Source organism: Moschus berezovskii, chromosome 3 (assembly GCF_049115385.1).
Source record: "Moschus berezovskii isolate FMDL1 chromosome 3, NW_MosBer_1.0, whole genome shotgun sequence".
NCBI lineage: Eukaryota > Metazoa > Chordata > Mammalia > Artiodactyla > Moschidae > Moschus > Moschus berezovskii.
Window position 1 is genome coordinate 128028626 of NC_142462.1, and position 17371 is coordinate 128045996.

Consider the following 17371-nt stretch of genomic DNA (forward strand, 5'->3'; position numbering starts at 1 on the left):
CCCAGGGATTGAACCCAGGTCTCCTGCATTGCAAGCGGATTCTTTACCACCTGAGCCACCAGGGAAGCCCCTTGACACACTGTGATCATTGCTTACTGCCTTTTCCGGTGATGGGACTCATCTTGTTTTCTTATTTTCTGCCCTTCTCTGGAAAGGCCACTCCCCTGTTGGCCCTGTTGGCTTCACCTGCTTAAGAGTGAGCGTCCTCGGCATCTGGCGGCCACGTCTCTGTGGGTGACGCCCGTGTGGCCTCGGGGCTCTGACTACAGAGATGGTCGTAGTCTGCGTGTACACATCCGTGAGTGTCGTGTGTGCCCGCGGTCTCGGCTTGCGGGAGCTCCCCGTTGGTGGTGTGGCGGAGCAGGGGAGGTGCTGGTCTGCTCTTCCTGGGAGAGGTGGTGTTTAAACTGAGCCTCCCCTGAGGCGAGGGCGTGCTTGCGAGGTGTGCGCCCTGGCGTCAAGGGGGAAGGCCAGTTGGGAGGAGGGCAGGGCGACAGAGGCTCGAGGGACTCGCCGTGCGGGAGGCGGCCCGCAGAGATGGTCAGGGGACGTGGGAGGGAAGAGCAGCCACTGTGTGACCACACCGCCTCTGCTGTGACGTGGTCCATCCCGTTACCCTCCGGAGCACATCCTTCCAAGGCTCCTCTGGAGTCCGCCTTTTCTCGTGTGTGGTCTCTGAGCTGTCGGGGGAGCCCATGTGTGTTGAGACGTGTGCCCCGGGGGAGCCCGCCTCTGCTGTCTTTATCGCTGGTGTCCAGAAGCGAGTCCGGCCACAGTGGGTTGCAGTGGACAGGCCACTTCTGCGTCCAGCAAACTGCGCTCCTGTATTACTTTAAAGTAGCCACTGCCTCACGTGACATGGGACTCGGCGAGTTATCTGTTGAGTGAGCGGATTCCTCTCTCTTGCCTCATTTGAACATCCTCTGAATGCAGCGGGTGTCTGAGCCGGCAGGCGGCAGCTCCTGTTCCACTGTGAGCTTGGTTCCCGCTGAGGCGTGCAGTCTGGCGGTGGGCCTGCTTCCTGGACGTTGCCTCCCTGCTGTGTTCCGCTTCTCTCTGTGTGAGCTGACTGCGCTCAGGGCAGCCTTCCTCCCGGCCTCCCACTGCCTGTTTCCCTTCTCCAGACCTTTCTCGAGCCCTCCCACCCCGTCTCTTCTGAACTCAGGCCCAGTTTTGGCGACCTTAGTTTTTTCCTGTGGCCTCCTCATCCGCCGGCTCCTTTCTGATAGATCTTCCAAATTACATATGTGTTACAAAAGATTTTTAAAATCTTCTCAAAATTAAAATAATATGATCATACTTAATGTTCTTTTTCAGAGTAAATAGTCCACGGCTGAACGACTGAGACTGCAGACCCTTCCCGAGTCCAGCTCTTGGCTCTGCCCCTCTGAGCCTCACTTTTGTTGTCCGTAAACAGGGGAAATAGCAATTCTTAATGCTCGTTGGGGGTTCTGAGGGACACCTGGGCCACCCAGGCCCAGGGTGTGGGACGCCCGCGGCTCTCTTCTGCGTGTGGGGCGTGTGCGCAGGCAGAGGGCTTGATGGTGGTGGTGGCTGGTGCGTCCCGTGTGGCTGACGTGACCCGTGTGGCTTGGCAGACCGTTCTCTCCTCTGTAAAGCATTTAGGGAGTGTGGGTGCTCTTTGAAAGGCCTCACATTTTTTAAACTACAATTTTATGGTTGAGATCACACGTCAGGGTCTTTGTGTGTGTCCAGGACTGTGGGTTTGCTGGCTGTGCTTATTTTACAGTGTTTGAAATGAGCTGTTTTAAGTGGGAATCTTTGTAGTTCTTGGAGAAGGAAATGCCAACCCACTCCAGCATTCTTGCCTGGAGAACTCCAGGGACAGAGAAGCCTGGCCATCTGCAGTCCACGAGATCCCAAAGGGTCAGGCACGCCTGAGCGAGTCTCATTTCACTTCGTAGCTCTTGACACAGGCTCGAGGAAGTGCCCTTCCCGTTATCCTGTGGTGTCCTGTGTCCAGCGGGTTTCATGTGCAGGTCTTCGGAGGGAAGGATGTTCGCTCTGGATCTGCCTCTGGGGGTTCATCACCCTCTCGTATCCTGTGCTTCAGATCTAACGGAATCTCAAGAAATGCTAGCGTTCACTCAGCACCCAGGTACGCTTTTTGATGACTAGTACCTGTTGCGACTTTCAGGATACTGCAGCCTCCGTGCAGTGCTGCAGGTGCCCAGAAGTGCTTTTCAGCTGTTAACGGTTACTCCTCCCTTTAGATGTCTTTGCTTTACTTAAAGAAATATTCGTTCATTCATTTTGTAAGGATTTATTAAATCCCTGCACGTGCCGGACTTGAAGCCAATGGTAGTGAACTGGTGGTAAGAGACAGGCCCAGCCCTCGAACCCTCACCCCTGGGGCATTTAGGTTAGTGATGCTGCAGCTTACCCGTGAAGTCAATTGGGTGACTGTTTTGCTGACATGTAGCTTTTGTAAAAGGTGAAACATGGCTTTAAGTATATTTTCTCGTAGTTGTAACAGCAGTTTAAGAAATCTTGGCTCTTTAGTTGTACTCAAGTAATGAATATACATTAAATCTGGACAAAGGGAGAAGAAGAAATTACAGATGTATACTTACCACTCCTATTCATAAATAAAGAGAATAGCTAGAATTCTGGTTATATTTTTATCTAGAACCTTTGCATAATTCTGAGCATTGTAACTTTGTACTTTTTGCTTTAGGTTTTTCCTTCCTCCTCCTCTTTTTAATTAATCAGTTAAAAATAAAATATTTTTCTGACCTTTGACGTGTGGTAGCTTTAAAGGTTTTTTTTATTTGAATCCAAGAAATGAAATTTTCTACAGTGGAAAATATCTGGAGGATTTATTTCTTTGGCTGTAAATTTTGTCAGTGAGAAACTTTTGTTCTACACATTGTGTATTCCTTCACATATCAAAGTTGATTTTAATTTAGCTCATTGCTTGCTTACTGACACTATTCTGATGAGCTGTATGTGTTAACAAATTTAAGTTTATAAATTTTTCTAATGATTTATATGTTAAGATCTTGGACCTTTAATTTTATTTTGGATTAAATTCACAAAAATAAAATACCCTTGCAGTATGGACTGAAACTGTTCTGTGGGAGGGATTGTCTGTAAGTGTTTTTATTTGAAACTAACTTTCCCGTTTGTTATTTCAGTTCATTCTGCTTATCAGCTAATTTTGGTCAGAATGCAGTTTTACTTATGAGGAAAAAATTTTTTTAAAACTCTGGTAACAATGAAAAGTTGAGTTTTTCATTGACATTTTTATTTACATAATTGTACACTCACATGCAGAGCTGTTAGAAACACCACAGGGAGGTCTTGTGTTGGCCTGGCCTTTTCCCTGGGGTGCTCTTGCAGAGCCGTGGTGTGAGCTCACAGGCAGGGTGCTGACAGTGTGCTGATCTTACTCAGACCTCCCCAGATTTACTTGAACTAACGTGTGTGTGTGTGTGTAAAGAAATCAGATTCTATTCTTAGAAAACTACTAACGTTATAACATTAACTTGATATGTGACCTGGAGGTGGGGGGTGGGCCATTTAACCCCTGTGCCTGGGATTTCTTGCTGTTAGACAGTTAGATTGGATGATCTCTAGAATTCTTTTGGGTCAGAGCATTCTGTAATTTTTGTATGAGAGCATTTTAGAATTCGAAATCACACCCTTTGTCTTTTAGGAAGAAAAGGCCTCTCTTTTACATCGCACTCAGGAGGAAAGAAGAAGGAGAGAGGTAAGCGGTCTGCAGCAGTCACTGTCGGCGAGCAGTCCCCACAGCACGCAGCGCAGCCCTGCTCTGCTGCTTTGCATACATAGGCATCTGTGTGTGTCTGTGACACAGCGCGTATTTGTACGCATGTTAAACTGCTGAAACCGTTCTGGATTTGTTGATTTTACGGTGCCTCATCTACTGTAGAGGGGCTAGCAGAATGTAGAAACGATGGGGTGAATGGGGGGAGAACAGAGGCTTTCAGTTCACATAGTTAGTGTGGTGTGGCTTCCAGAAGGTGTAGAAAGTCTTAGAGTATAACGTTCGTGTTTTACCCGGTAGGAGAAGACTCCCTGGGGAGGCGGGTGGTCTGCACTACTTGTGCGTTTGTGAAGAAGCTGAATACATGAAAGGGGCTAGGGACCCCTTTTGTTCAGTCTATTTTCATTTCGTCTTTGGCGATCATTTCTTAAAATGACTCTGCCGTTGACTGAGCAACAGTTGTGGTGTCTTACGGCCTGCTTTTCTGGGTAGGTTCTTGTTTTGTTTCTTAATAAGTCATCCATTCCTTTAACGCACATATTGAGAGCTCGTTGTGTTCCAGGCAGCGTTCTGCCGCCTGGGTGTGTGGGCAGGGAGTAAAACAAGACAGTGTTCCTGCTGGGCATGGGCCGCAGGTGTGAGTCAGGGTCCTGCAGCGGGGACCTGGAGGGCCTGCTGTCGGTGTTGAGGGAAGGCGTCTCTGAGCTCGTCAGAGCTGAGTGAATTCCTGGAGGATGGAGCAGGAATGCTGTGGGAAGCTGGAACAAAAGCCTTCTGGGCTAGGGAGCTGCAGGTGCCAGGATGCTGGGGCAGGATCTCCCGGCCTCTGAGCTGCTGACGGAGGTCCTGGGCAGGCGGTGCCTTGTCGGGTGCCTGCGCACACACTGCAGGGTGAGCCCATCCCTTGGCCTCTACCTTGGTTCCAGAGTAGATGACGCACCATAAAACCAACAGATCAAGAACGGTTTCTGAAGTTTAACAGACAGACAAGTACATGTTATGTCACATGCACACACACAGGGCCTCTCCAGCAGATGCCACGACCCTCTCTCCCCGCCCTGAGACAAGCGCAGATGTCTCCAGACATCACCCAATGTTTCCTTGGTGGTGAAACTGCCCGCACTTGAGAGTCACTGCCCAAACAAGAAAAGTACACTGAAAAACAAGAGAACGATCCGTAGTGGGTAGCCGCTCCCTCCTCCAGAGGGTCCCCGTGACCCAGGGTTCCAGCCCGGCCCTCCTGCGTGCAGGTGGGCTCTTCACCGGCTGGGCCACCAGGGAAGCCCGCGCACTGGTTGCCTTGTCTCCTCTTTCTGTAGTGTGCTCAGGCAGCCCCCTGCCCTCTCCTCCGCCTCCTCTTGACTCCCATTGCAGATGGATCCGACCATCAAGTTATGTCCCGTGTGTCTCCTCTCTTCTGTCGGTTTGTCCTTTTGAACATCTATGCTTTGATTTGGCTAGTCTCTTCTCGTCTAACTTCTGATTTACAAGTTATCTCTTTTAGTGGTGTCCGATTATTAAATACGTCCACTGAGTTCTGAATTCCAGTTTTTATTTCAATTCTAGAATTTTCTTTGATCTTTTATTTACCAGTTCTCTTGCATTTTAATTTCTTGAACATAATTGTAGGTTTTTAAAGATAATGTTTAAACTCCAGTGTTTGGAATTCCTGTGGGTTTGTTTGTGTTGTTTGTTCTCTTGATTTTAAATTCTTGTCTTTTGCCTGGTTATTTTGGTTGAATACTGGGCATCGTGTGTTCTAAACAGAATGATGCGTTCAGGTTCTAGAATGTGACCTCTTCTTTTTGGAGAGCATCGCATTTGTTTCTGGCAGGCAGTAGGGAGCGGGACAATAAACCCCCTTTAACTGCGGGAGGGATGAGCTGATTTCAGGCTGGCTTTCAGGCCTTGTGAGGGTTGATCTGTTTCCGGTACACTTGCCAGAGAACTGGAGTGTTACTGAGACTTCCTCCCTAGTTAACAATGAATGAACAAAAATGAATGTGTTGAAAATGCCTGGGATGATTTATGAGTTTTATCTTCAGGTACCCTTAGAATCATAGTTATGAATAGATGTCCAAACCTGGTTCAAGCTCAGGGGTTCCCTCATAACCATCTCAAGCTCAGAAAGTGCACTTCTGTGACCTGACGGTGTGGTTGTGTGAGTGTGTGTGTGCCGTGGCGCCTGTAGGTGGCGTTCAGAGAGGCTGTGAAATGACGTCGCGTGCTGAGACAGAGCCCAGCACAGGTCGCACCTGGGTTTGCTTTCTGACTCATATCTTTGGCACCCTTACCTTTATGGAGAGTTCAGTCTCTGTCTTTAAAGCAGGAGGGGTGCTCACCTGTCAGGTTACTGTCTGAACGCCTGTGGACTGTCTCTTAGGGCGGGCACATGGTGGGCCCTCAGACAGTGGCAGCTGCAGGGACTACAACAGTGATGAATATTGTTTTTGCTCGATCACTGAGAGTTTTAAAGATAGCCTCAACTTGGTAATAACTGGAGTTTTCTGCTTGGAAATAGAGTGACCTTTAAAATAAATGCTTGTGTTTGTTTTCTGTATTTTTTTTTAATACTTAAAAGCTGCTTTTATTTTTTTAAATTTTTATTGGAGGCTAATTACAATATTGTAGTGGTTTTTGCCATACATGACATGAATTAGCCGTGGGTGTACATGTGTTCCCCATCCTGAACCCCCCTCCCACATCCCTCCTTGTCCCATCCCTCGGGGTCATCCCAGTTAAAAGCTTTTTTTAAAAAGTCTGACTGTGCTGGCAGTATTGTAAAATGGTTAGCTGTTTTGTAAAACAGTCCAGCAGTTCTTCAAATAGTAATTCTGTGCCCGGGTTTACACCCAAGAGAAATGAAAACCTGTGTCCCCACAAAAGTCGGTATGTGAGTGTCCACGGCAGCGGTATTCGTAATAGCCCAGAGAGGAGAGAGCCCACGTGTCCACCAGCCAGTAAGTGAATAAACGAAGGAGACAGACAGCAAAGCGGCCGTAGAGAGGGGTGAGGGAGTCACACAGGACACACCGTCGGTGAGGCTGAAGGACACGGTGCCGAGTGAGCACTCAGGCGCAGAGGCGCCCTTGTGTGTAACGTCCAGAATAGAGTTCCGTGGAGATAGCAGGTTGATTAGTGATTGCCAGGGCCGGGTGGGGGGGTGAGGTGGGACAGAGATGGCCGATGGCCAGCGGATCAGGGGTTTTATGGGGCCGAGTGATGAAGATGTTCTGAAAGTAGACAGTGGGCGTGACTGCACAACTTTGACTATATCAGAAATTGGTGAATAGTGTGTTTCAAAGAGTGGATTTTGTGGTGTGTAGTCTTAACTATGTCATTTTCACCGATTCTGACCAATTCTTCTTCCTCCCTATGTTATCCAGGAAGAAAGGCGAAGATTGAAAAATGCAATAATTATCCAGTCATTTATTCGAGGTTATAGAGACAGAAAACAGCAAGTAAGTTTGCTTTTAAACTGAGAAGGAATTAGAAAGGCATGAGAAAGCTTATTTTGAATATAGCATTGGATTGTCAGAGGTGGAATTCATTTTATGTACATTTTTGTGTGCACTTGTTTAATGAAAGTTAATGTGCAGAAAACAACAATTCTGTAAAACAATTATCCTTCACTAAAAAAATAAAAGAAAAAGAAAGTTAATATGGATAATAGTATTTTCCCTAATAATTAATTTTACTATTTTAGATGAGTATTTTGGTGGTTTTTGAATTGTGAAATACAAACCTAGGCCAAACCGCGGCTACAGGTCACAGTAGATGGGGGTGGTGGTGACCCCTGTAGAGGGTCTGTAGCAGTTACATCCCGGCTTCACCAGCCGCAGCCTCCAGGTGAGGCAGTCCCAGCGCTGGGTCTGCGCTCCCCTCTGACCCTGGAGGCCTCCAGGGTGGTGGTGACCCCTGTAGAGGGTCTGTTGCAGTTACATCCCGGCTTCACCAGCCGCAGCCTCCACGTGAGGCAGTCCCAGCGCTGGGTGTGCGCTCCCCGCTGACCGTGGAGGCCTCCGGGGTGGTGGTGACCCCTGTAGAGGGTCTGTAGCAGTTACATCCCGGCTTCGCCAGCCGCAGCCTCCACGTGAGGCAGTCCCAGCGCCGGGTATGCGCTCCCCGCTGACCCTGGAGGCCTCCGGGGTGGTGGTGACCCCTGTAGAGGGTCTGTAGCAGTTATATCCCGGCTTCGCCAGCCGCAGCCTCCACGTGAGGCAGTCCCAGCGCCGGGTCTGCGCTCCCCGCTGACCCGGGAGGCCTCCGGGGTGGTGGTGACCCCTGTAGAGGGTCTGTAGCAGACCCTGACCGTGGAGGCCTCCGGCCGCAGGAGCGCTGACGCTGTGCTGTGTCTCTGTCTGTTTTCAGTGTTCCATCCAGAGGAGTGCGTTCGACCGCTGTGCCAGCCTGTCCCAGTCCGGTGGCACTTTTCCCCTTGCCAGCGGTCCCAACCTTACCCTCCTGGTGAGGCAGCTTCTGTTTTTTTATAGACAGAGTGAAGACTCAAAACGTTTGGTGAGTGTTGACTCCGTTTTCACTAACGCTGTGTGCGTGCTTTCCAGCATTTGGTTCACTGTGGTCAGGCAACCCCTCCGGCATGGCTCTCCTTGTGAACCTCCGCGGTCAGCAGCAATGGGTTGTCTTTGTGATCATGTGTTTTCCCTCTTAATACAGATTTTCGGTATGCTTTTGCATTTCTTTTGTAAATTATGGAAATTTCAAATGTAAGAAACTGGGAAGCTGTGTTACGCGTGCACGGCGCACCGTGATCCAGAGTGTGCGGTCCGCACCTGGTTCAGCACGGAGCCTGGCTTCATCTCTGGGGTGCCGTCCTCAGTGTCACAGCCTTAACCCGGGAGTGCTTCAGGGCGAGGCTCTGACCCTAGGGTCTCGCTCTGAAACATCCAAAACACAATTGTATGACTTAAAACATTTTACAGGCTTGTGGCGTTACCAGTGATGAGGAGTGGTGTGTGTTAATGGGGGACATCCGTGACTGATCAGTCTTTTTAAGAAGTAGAACTTGTCACTGCGTCCAGTTTCCCAGGAAATAGTAGAGACTTGTGTGTAATCATTAGGTTAAATATGTATTTATTCTTAGAAATCTTTATTTGTAATAAAAATTTCAATTTAAAGGATGAGTCTACAGTGAAAAGTAAGCCTTCTGTGGTCCAGCCGTTGACCGACAGCACCCTTGTGTTAAACTCAAGTGCAGGAGCTGGAGGATGCCTCACTGCCGGGGTGGGCTCTGGTTCTAACACCCACGCTGCTTCCTGTTCTGAGCCGGGTGGGCCGTGGGAGGGGCGTTCCGTAGATCTCTAGGGCGGTGAAGGTGGCTGCTTAGACGTGCCTTTTCTTGGCTCTGTCTGAGGTCAATGAGGAGAGGAATAAGGCCCTCAGCAGCAGGGCCTTGGCGCTCTGTGGGAGCTGACTGTCCCTCCTTCCCGCGCTCACGAACTGAAGGTCAGCTGTGAAGCACAGCCGCCGGGTCTGTGGGGCGAGAGGGTCCGGACGGTCGAGTGTCTCTCCAGCGCGCCCTTGCCTTTGGAGAGCGGCCCCTGGTCGCCCCGAGGTTCACTCAGCAATGCCGCATGGTTTCTTAAGTGTGCAGCAGCCCAGCCCCATGGCACTTCGTGGACTTAGAATTAGCCATCTCCTCAAACCTGGTTCACACGACAAAAACGAACCAGATGGTTTATTCAGTTTGCAAACAAAAATGCAAGAGCAATAAACCAGTCAGATAATATGTGGAGGATAGGTCTCCTGCCCCATCTTCAGTTTCCCTGATTGCTGTCTTAGAGCAGGCGTGACACCACTGTTGGGAGTTTATTTATTTAAGGTGCTTCGTACAAAACAGCACCTGTGGCTCTCCCTTCCTCACCTGCTCCCTTGACTTATTTTTTATTATTGTGACTAAATATGCTGTCTGCTAAAACGGTGTTTTCTTTTGTGTAGTTTTCCTGAATTATTCTGGAGTTAAGTACCATGTCACTGTTATTTCCTCAGCTTTGCATCTGTTAAAGGTCAGGTCCTCTTCCACCTTCTGCTGAGTCAGGCCACTGATGCTCCCCCCCAAGCCGTCCTGCTGCACCTCGGGAGCTTGCTGCACTGTTGGCAGTGGTGCAGTTATCCTGGGAAAATCCTTGCTTTGTTTCTCTTCAGTTTCAGACCCTCTCCTGATTGCATTCCTTTTTGCCTGCTTGGTTTACTCCCTCGTTTTATTGATGTACACCTTCAGTTGACTTCCTGAGAAAGGATCCATAAGAAGGAAAGTTTGTATATCTGAATTTAGTAAAAAAAAGAAAAACTCAACAGCAAAAGAGTTAAGCAGAAAAAAAAAGTGAAGCAAAGCTGATATTTAATGTACTTAGAACTTTGGGAATGATGATGTTGGTGCATTTGTTGAGAAATTTAAAAACAGTATCAAAGTCCAGTCCACTCCAGAGATATTATACAGCACAGGGAATAAAGCCAGTATTTTATAATAACTATAAGTGCAATATAACCTTTAAATGTGTTATTATATTGCACCCATGAAACTTATATAGTACTGTCGATCAGTTATGCGTGCGTGTATGCTCGGTCATGTCTGACCCCATGGACTGTAGCCCTCCAGGCTCCTCTTTCTGTGGGATGTTGCAGGCAAGGATACTGGAGCGAGTTGCCACTTCCTTCTCCAGGAACATCACTTGTGCCTTAATTTAAAAAAAAACAAATGCAGTCCAAGAAGTGTTAAAGACAGTGCTTTGAGGGTTTCTTCATGTGGTTGAGCCATAATTACCTGGTGAGTGCGTTTGCAGCCCTGTTCTTAAACAGTTCCTGCAGCGGCCCGTTAGACTATTACAGTGTTCACTACACTTTCCACTGTTGTTTGTTAATGGGTGAAGAGGCGGGAACACCCGACCACCTGACCTGCCTCCTGAGAAACCTGGATGCAGGTCAGGAAGCAACAGTTAGAACCAGACATGGACCAACAGACTGGTTCCAAATTGGGAAAGGAGTTTGTCAAGGTTGTATATTGTCACCCTGCTTATTTAACTTATATGCAGAGTACATCATGCGAAATGCTGGGCTAGATGAAGCGCAAGCTGGAATCAAGATTGCCGGGAGGAATATCAGTAACCTCAGATATGTAGATGACACCACCCTTGTGGCAGAAAGTGAAGAACTAAAGAGCCTCTTGATGAAAGTGAAAGAGGAGAGTGAAAAAGCCAGCTTAAAACTCAGCATTCAGAAAACTAAGATTATGGCATCTGGTCCCATCACTTCATGGCAGGCAAATAGGTGGGGAAACAATGGAAACGGTGAGAGACTTTATTTTCTTTGGCTCTAAAATCACTGCAGATGGTGACTGCAGCCATGAAATTAAAAGACGCTTGTTCCTTGGAAGAAAAGCTATGACCAACCTAGACAGCATATGAAAAGGAGGGACATTACTTTGCCAACAAAGGTCCACCTATCCAGTAGTCATGTATGGATGCAAGAGTTGGACCATTAAGAAAGCTGAGTGCCAAAGAATTGATGCTTTTGAACTGTGGTGTTGGAGAAGACTCTTGAGAGTCCCTTGGACTGCAAGGAGATCCAACCAGTGCATCCTAAGGAGATCAGTCCTGAGTGTTCATTGGAAGGACTGATGCTGAAGCACCAGTCCTTTGGCCCCTGATGTGAAGAGCTGACTCATTTGAAAAGGCCCTGATGCTGGGAAAGACTGAAGGCGGGAGGAGACCGGGACGACAGGATGAGATGGTTGGATGGCATCACCAACTCGATGGACATGAGTTTGAGCAAGCTGCAGGAGTTGGTGATGGACAGGGAGACCTGGTGTGCTGCTGTCCGTGGGGTCACAGAGAGTCGGACACGACTGCGTGAACCAAACTGAACTGAATGGGTAGTGTGACTTTTAGAATGTACTGCACGTCAGATAGTGCAGAAAACAGTTTTGTCACGCTGGCTCCTGAGGACATGTGGACAGGCAGCTCCAAATGCCCCGAGATGAGCTTTTGTGTGGGCGGGGTCTCAGAGTGCCTTTCCACCGACTTTGGACCCACTGGGGATTTCCCAGGCAGAACACTAGTGCTCAGACTCTGATGACATCTCCTGTCCAGTGAGTGTCACTGTCAGAGGAGAGGCTGGGCATGACGGGCACACGCGAGAGGCCCTTCCCTGTAACCATCTCTGTTGACGGATGAACAGGCAGCAACAAGCCTGTCTAGAGAAGGTGAGCCCAGGAGGCTCCTTGTGAGGTGTGGTGTTTGCAGTCACTCATGGCAGCGGCGGCCACACTAGATAGGCTCCTGGGTGGAGCTGGATGGAAGTCTGAGTCCACGTTTGCTGAGCCTGTGGCCCCATTGCTGATCGTGTCCAGGACGGTGGGGGTTCAGGCCATCCCCCCGCAGCTCTGACCTTTTCTCCCCGCAAGCGTTCTGCAGTATAAGTGATGAGTAAAGCTGTGACGCTTCCGTCACAGAGCGATGGTCTGTGTAAACAGTGTGCTGGGACCCTCCATCTCGCTGAGACATGCCTCTTGCCCGACGCGTTACACACCTGGCCTTTCTCGGGGGTGCTGGGGCTGCAAGATCGCCTTTTCCACCAGCAAGTCATGGGGCTGGGGAGGGGAGCGTCACAGGAACGGTGCTGGAAGCAGAGAAGGTGGGTGGGAAGGCGCCGCGGTCCTTTGTGATCTGGGGTTAAAGCTGTGAGTCACAGTGTTTTTTGTGGACTGCTAAATTTTGCCAGTGAACTGTTTTTGTTTCACGTTTATGTGAGTTTTCAAGTACTTTTAGTATTTAGTAATTTACTTCATGCCGATGTGCTTTTTAAGGATGGGAAAGTCAGGATGTGTGTATCCTCACTAAAACCTTGACTTAGAAGATTGATTTCTTAACCACGTTGTGGTTATTTTGATTGTGTCCACCAGTTAAGGAAGTTTGGTTTATTACATAATTAGAAAGCAGTTGGCTTTTTACGGACTAATGCGTTGTGTGTGTTGCTCTTTCAGATATGGATGTATCAGAACCTGATTAAACACAGCGCTCTGTTTGTCCAGCAGTTGGAAGGATCTGAGAGACTCACATGCTTGTTTCAAATAAAGAGGTTGATGAGCCTCTGTTGCAGGTAAACCCGTTGTCATCCCCAGCTCTGGTGACGTGGTTATCCTGTTGTCTAGAAGAATGCTGTTTGTGTTTCAGTGTCTTAGTGGTTTTCCCTTTATCGTTGGCATTTTTTGTATTTTTTGAGACCGAAATGTTATGTGTATTAGTTTTTACTCCTGTGATCCTCCCTTTAGAAATTAAAATGTAGTTGCCGAAGAATTGATGCTTTTGAACTGTGGTGCTGGAGAAGACTCTTTAGAGTCCCTTGGACTGCAAGGAGATCCAACCAGTCCATTCTAAAGGAGATCAATCCTGGATGTTCATTGGAAGGACTGATGCTGAAGCTGAAACTCCAATACTTTGGCCACCTCATGCGTCGAGTTGACTCACTGGAAAAGAGTCTGATGCTGGGAAGAATTGGGGGCGGGATGAGAAGGGGATGACAGAGAATGAGATGGCTGGATGGCATCACCGACTCTGTGGACATGAGTTTGAGTGAACTCCGGGAGTTGGTGATGGACAGGGAGGCCTGGCGTGCTGTGATTCATGGGGTCGGAGAGAGTCGGACACGACTGAGCGACTGAACTGAACTGAAGCATACCTTCCGGGGGATGTTTTCTTCCAGGTGTGGCCTGAAATCGCCCTGTGGGACGTCAGGCATCTGGTTGCTTGGCAAGTGGACAGGCCAGCTGAAAGGCCCGTCTCTGTGCCAGTGATCACTGATCTCAGGCCCCAGGGTCGCTGCCCGCAGGTGAAGGGTCAGACCTTTCATCAGACTATCCTCACCTGTGTCTTGGACTCAGTGCAGAGCACACTGAGGTGATGGAAACAGTAGCACTTGAATGAAAAAGCAAGTTACTGTCTTCACCGTTTTTCTAAAATTTGATGATGTCTACACTGTAGCCAACTTTCAAATGATTCTGAGCCTTTAATACACTTTCAGCTAATTTTCTGGAAGCTGCGTGTAGTAAGGTTTATTTAGGGTTCTTGTCAGAATCAGGCCTGTTAGCTGACTTTTCCAGATCCTGAGCTGCACTGGAGGCAAAGTGGAAAACCCTCAGAGAGAGAATGGGGATGATCGAGAGTCCCAGGAAATCTTTTTTTTTTTCCAAACCCCTTTTATTTCTCGGAAAACGTCCTTTGAAAAACATACCGTGTGCGGTGATTCTCTGGAGCAGGGGTCCGTGGACCTTCTCTGTAGACGCCTGCATGGCACAGTGGGGCCTGGGCGCCGTGGCCTCTGTTACACACACGGCTTGTCCTCACAAGCCCTCGGGTGTCAGGCATGCCCTCCCCTAGAGCAGCACAGTCTGGGGCTCTCTTGACCTGGGGGTTGTAGTTCGTGGCACTTAATGTGCTTTTGAAGGTATTCATCCAGCAAGTAATTTTAATAGATGATAGATCCAAATGCAATTTCTGCTTGTTTTCCCCAACTTTCTGTCTTGGAAAATTTCTGACACAAGAAAAGTGGCAAGAACACCTTGTATCCTGCTCCTGGAGTCAAGTTCCATTTGCTGCATTTCCTTTCTCTCCATCTGCACACACACAGTACGCTATTTTTCTAACACGTGTGCAGGGGTGCTGCCGACAGCACGGCGCTTCGCCCCTGCCCTGTACCTGTCCTGGGAGAGCACACTCTGGGAAGCGTGGTGCTGTGTTCTCCTCTAGGAACAGACGGAAATCCTCCGGAGTCGTGGGATCTGCTCCCTGTTCAGGTCCCCTCCGTCGTCTCAGAAGCTCTGTCTTCTCTGTCTGTTTGGTGACCCTGCGTCTGTTTGCTTCCTTCGTCTCCTCTTTCCTCTCAGAGGGCTGTCAGGTCTGGAGGAATGCTTTTCTCCCCTTGTCCCGTTGCCGCCGTTTGGGGCTGATGCAGCCTCTGTGGTGGGCGTGGCCCCGTGTGTGTTGTGCGGTGTTTACCAGGATCCCGGCCTGCAGCCACTTGACCCTGCAGGTCTCCAGACACTGCCTAGTGGCGCCCTGTGAGAGTTGCTGGCATGGCCACACTCGATTCAGTTTAAACGTATATAACCAGCCTGCTTCGGAGCGGGGCGTGTGAGAGCGCCACACCTCACACCACAGACGCGTCCCCGGCGTGTCTGTGCTCAGCGAGGCCGCGTGCCGGGAGGACTGCTCTCCCTGCTGTGAGTTGGACATGACTGAGCGACTGAACTGAACTGAACCAGCCTACTTCGGAGCGGGGCGTGTGAGAGCCCCACACCTCACACCGCAGACGCGTCCCCGGCGTGTCTGTGCTCAGCGAGGCCGCGTGCCGGGAGGACTGCTCTCCCTGCTGTGCAGGCCCACATTCTCCTCTGGCCTCAGGGGCCGCCTCCCGCCCGGGGTGTTCACCTCTGACGGTCTGCTCGATGCTGCTGCTGTGTCCGTGGCTCGCCCGGCGCTGCTTTCCCCACGGTGCCCTTCCCTCAGTGCTGGTCCGCTGGCTTGTTCGTGCAGAAGGCCCGGCCTTCTTTCCCTTTGGCTCACTCAGCCTCATGTTGTCTTTCAGTGCTTGATGGAGGGAGCTCGTCTCAGAAGCCCCCACCCCGTCTTTCAAGCCTCCGTGTCTTCTGGGGCCACAGTACTTTGGGCTCACTTAATACTGCCCCTGCAAGCCTGAGACTGGGGTTGTTTTCTCTGAGGAAGCTGGTTCTTTTAGATGAGGAAAGAAATTTTAACAAAGTAAAATTAAAACAGTAATCTGTTAGAAGCTTCAGTTGTTTTATGTTACCTGCCATGTGCCGGGCGCTGAATTTTAGGTGCGTAGGCAAGTTACCAGAGAAGGGGCATGTGCCGCCTTCGCTTTTAGTCACTGTGGGAATTCAGGTCAACTGTCTAGAGCAAGAAGGTGTAGACAGAGAACCAGAGGCTGGTCCGTGCTGCACGAGGAGGTGGAGCCCGGGGTGCAGCAGGAGAGGCCACGCCCAGCCTGGGGGTGCACTCAGAGTGGATCGTCAGGTTGGTCATGCTCCACAGTGTTAAGTCAGGACTCGCATGTGAGCACGTGTCAGTGACTTCACTTAACTGGTTACTCAAGGAGGGAGCCAGTAAGATGTTCTAGCTGATTCAGATGAACCTGCCTCAGGGAATTTGTATTCCCTGTCTGACAGAGCCCTTTGCATTGCCAGGAACAGGAATACTTTGTGTGGCTCCGTGTGGGGAGCATTTGCATTGCTGTCACTTTTCTGCAGGCTCACGCCTGTCTGCAGAGTTGGGGGCAGGCCTGTGGAGGGCGGGGGTGGACGGAGCCCGGTGGCTTAGCTGAGCCAGCTGCCAGGCTTTCCCATCCTCCCCCACTCCACAGCCTGGTGATGTTTCCCTGCAGTGAGGCCATTGGTCCCCGGATGAGCGCTGTGACGGAGGGTGGGCACAGGGGCCTCGTTGGCTTGGCCATGCGAGGAATTGAGAAGGGAGAAGAGCTCTGCATGGGCACAGACACGGGCCTGGACGGGAGAGGTGGTGGCGTCTGGAGAGTGGCATGGGGAAGCTGACAGCTTGCTTAGCGAGGATCCCGGGGCAGGGAAAAGGGCCTGGGGAGCCCGGCCTGAGATGAGCAGAGGCAGTGCGGCTGGAGGGCCTGGGGTGCAGCCAGGATGGGTTACTCATTTTCTCAAGAAACAGCCCACAGCAAAGGAGACTTGCAGATGACCAGGGAGCACCTGAAAAGGTGCTCACGGAAACCCCGTGTCAGCCCACAGGAAAGCACGCTGGTCCGGCTGCTGGAACAGCTGCACCTTTAAAGTGTCAGGACCGTGTGTGCTGGGGCCAGAACAGTTGGGACTCTCAGCCCTGCCTCTCACGTGATGGTTCCTTGTGGTGTCCCGCTGCCACGTGACCTGTGGTTCCTCGCCCAGGAGCTCACCCAGGAGCAGCGAGGCAGGTCCACACGGCTGCTGTGAATGTCCAGGCAGCTTTGTTTATAACAAGAGAAGGCTGGAGACCACCCAGGCCCCATCCGCATGCGACTGGATAACCGCAACGTGGTGTTTGCACGCTGTGGAGTGGTCCTGGCAGTAAGGGACCTCTTTGCTACCGTGTGCCGGCTGAGTCTCAGGAAGTCGCTGAGGAGGCTCTGGACATTGATGTGCTCGTTCCATGAATCCTGCTGAGGGACAGCAGGGAGCGCGGACACGTCTGTGGTGACGCAGGCCGGGCAAGAGTGGAGGGAGCACTTTCTCGAGGGCCGGGAGGCAGAGTGGAGGCGCGCTCAGCGTCTGTGTCAGTGTGGCGTCAGGATTTGCTGTCGGCGCTCAGCTGCTCAGTCGTTTGGCACGTTTGGCAGCCCCATGCACTGCAGCACCAGGCTTCCCTGTCCTTCACCGGCTTTCAGAGCTTGCTCAGCAACCATGTCCATCACGTCGGTGACGCCATCCAGCCACCTCATCCTTGCTTGTCCCCCTCTCCTCAGTCTTCCCCAGCATCAGAGTCGTTTCCAGTGAATCAGCTCTTTGCATCAGGGGGCCAAAGTATTGGAGCTTCAGCTTCAGCATTCTGTGTGGCTTGTAATGAGGACTCACAGTGCGAATTA

At 50.4% G+C, this 17371-nt stretch overlaps 1 protein-coding gene across 5 annotated transcripts in view; it reads left to right on the plus strand.

Moving 5' to 3' along the window:
* UBE3C (ubiquitin protein ligase E3C) overlaps positions 1 to 17371 on the plus strand; it is a 109808-nt gene that overhangs the window by 20273 nt on the left and 72164 nt on the right. For 3 of the 5 annotated variants that reach the window (XM_055421646.2, XM_055421650.2, XM_055421647.2), the window contains exons 2-5: positions 3680 to 3733; positions 7138 to 7212; positions 8123 to 8269; positions 12753 to 12868. In XM_055421646.2, the coding sequence (XP_055277621.2) occupies positions 3680 to 3733; positions 7138 to 7212; positions 8123 to 8269; positions 12753 to 12868 (392 nt within the window). The remainder of the gene's footprint in view (positions 1 to 3679; positions 3734 to 7137; positions 7213 to 8122; positions 8270 to 12752; positions 12869 to 17371) is intronic. The other 2 variants (XM_055421649.2, XM_088834789.1) reach the window with 2 other exon arrangements.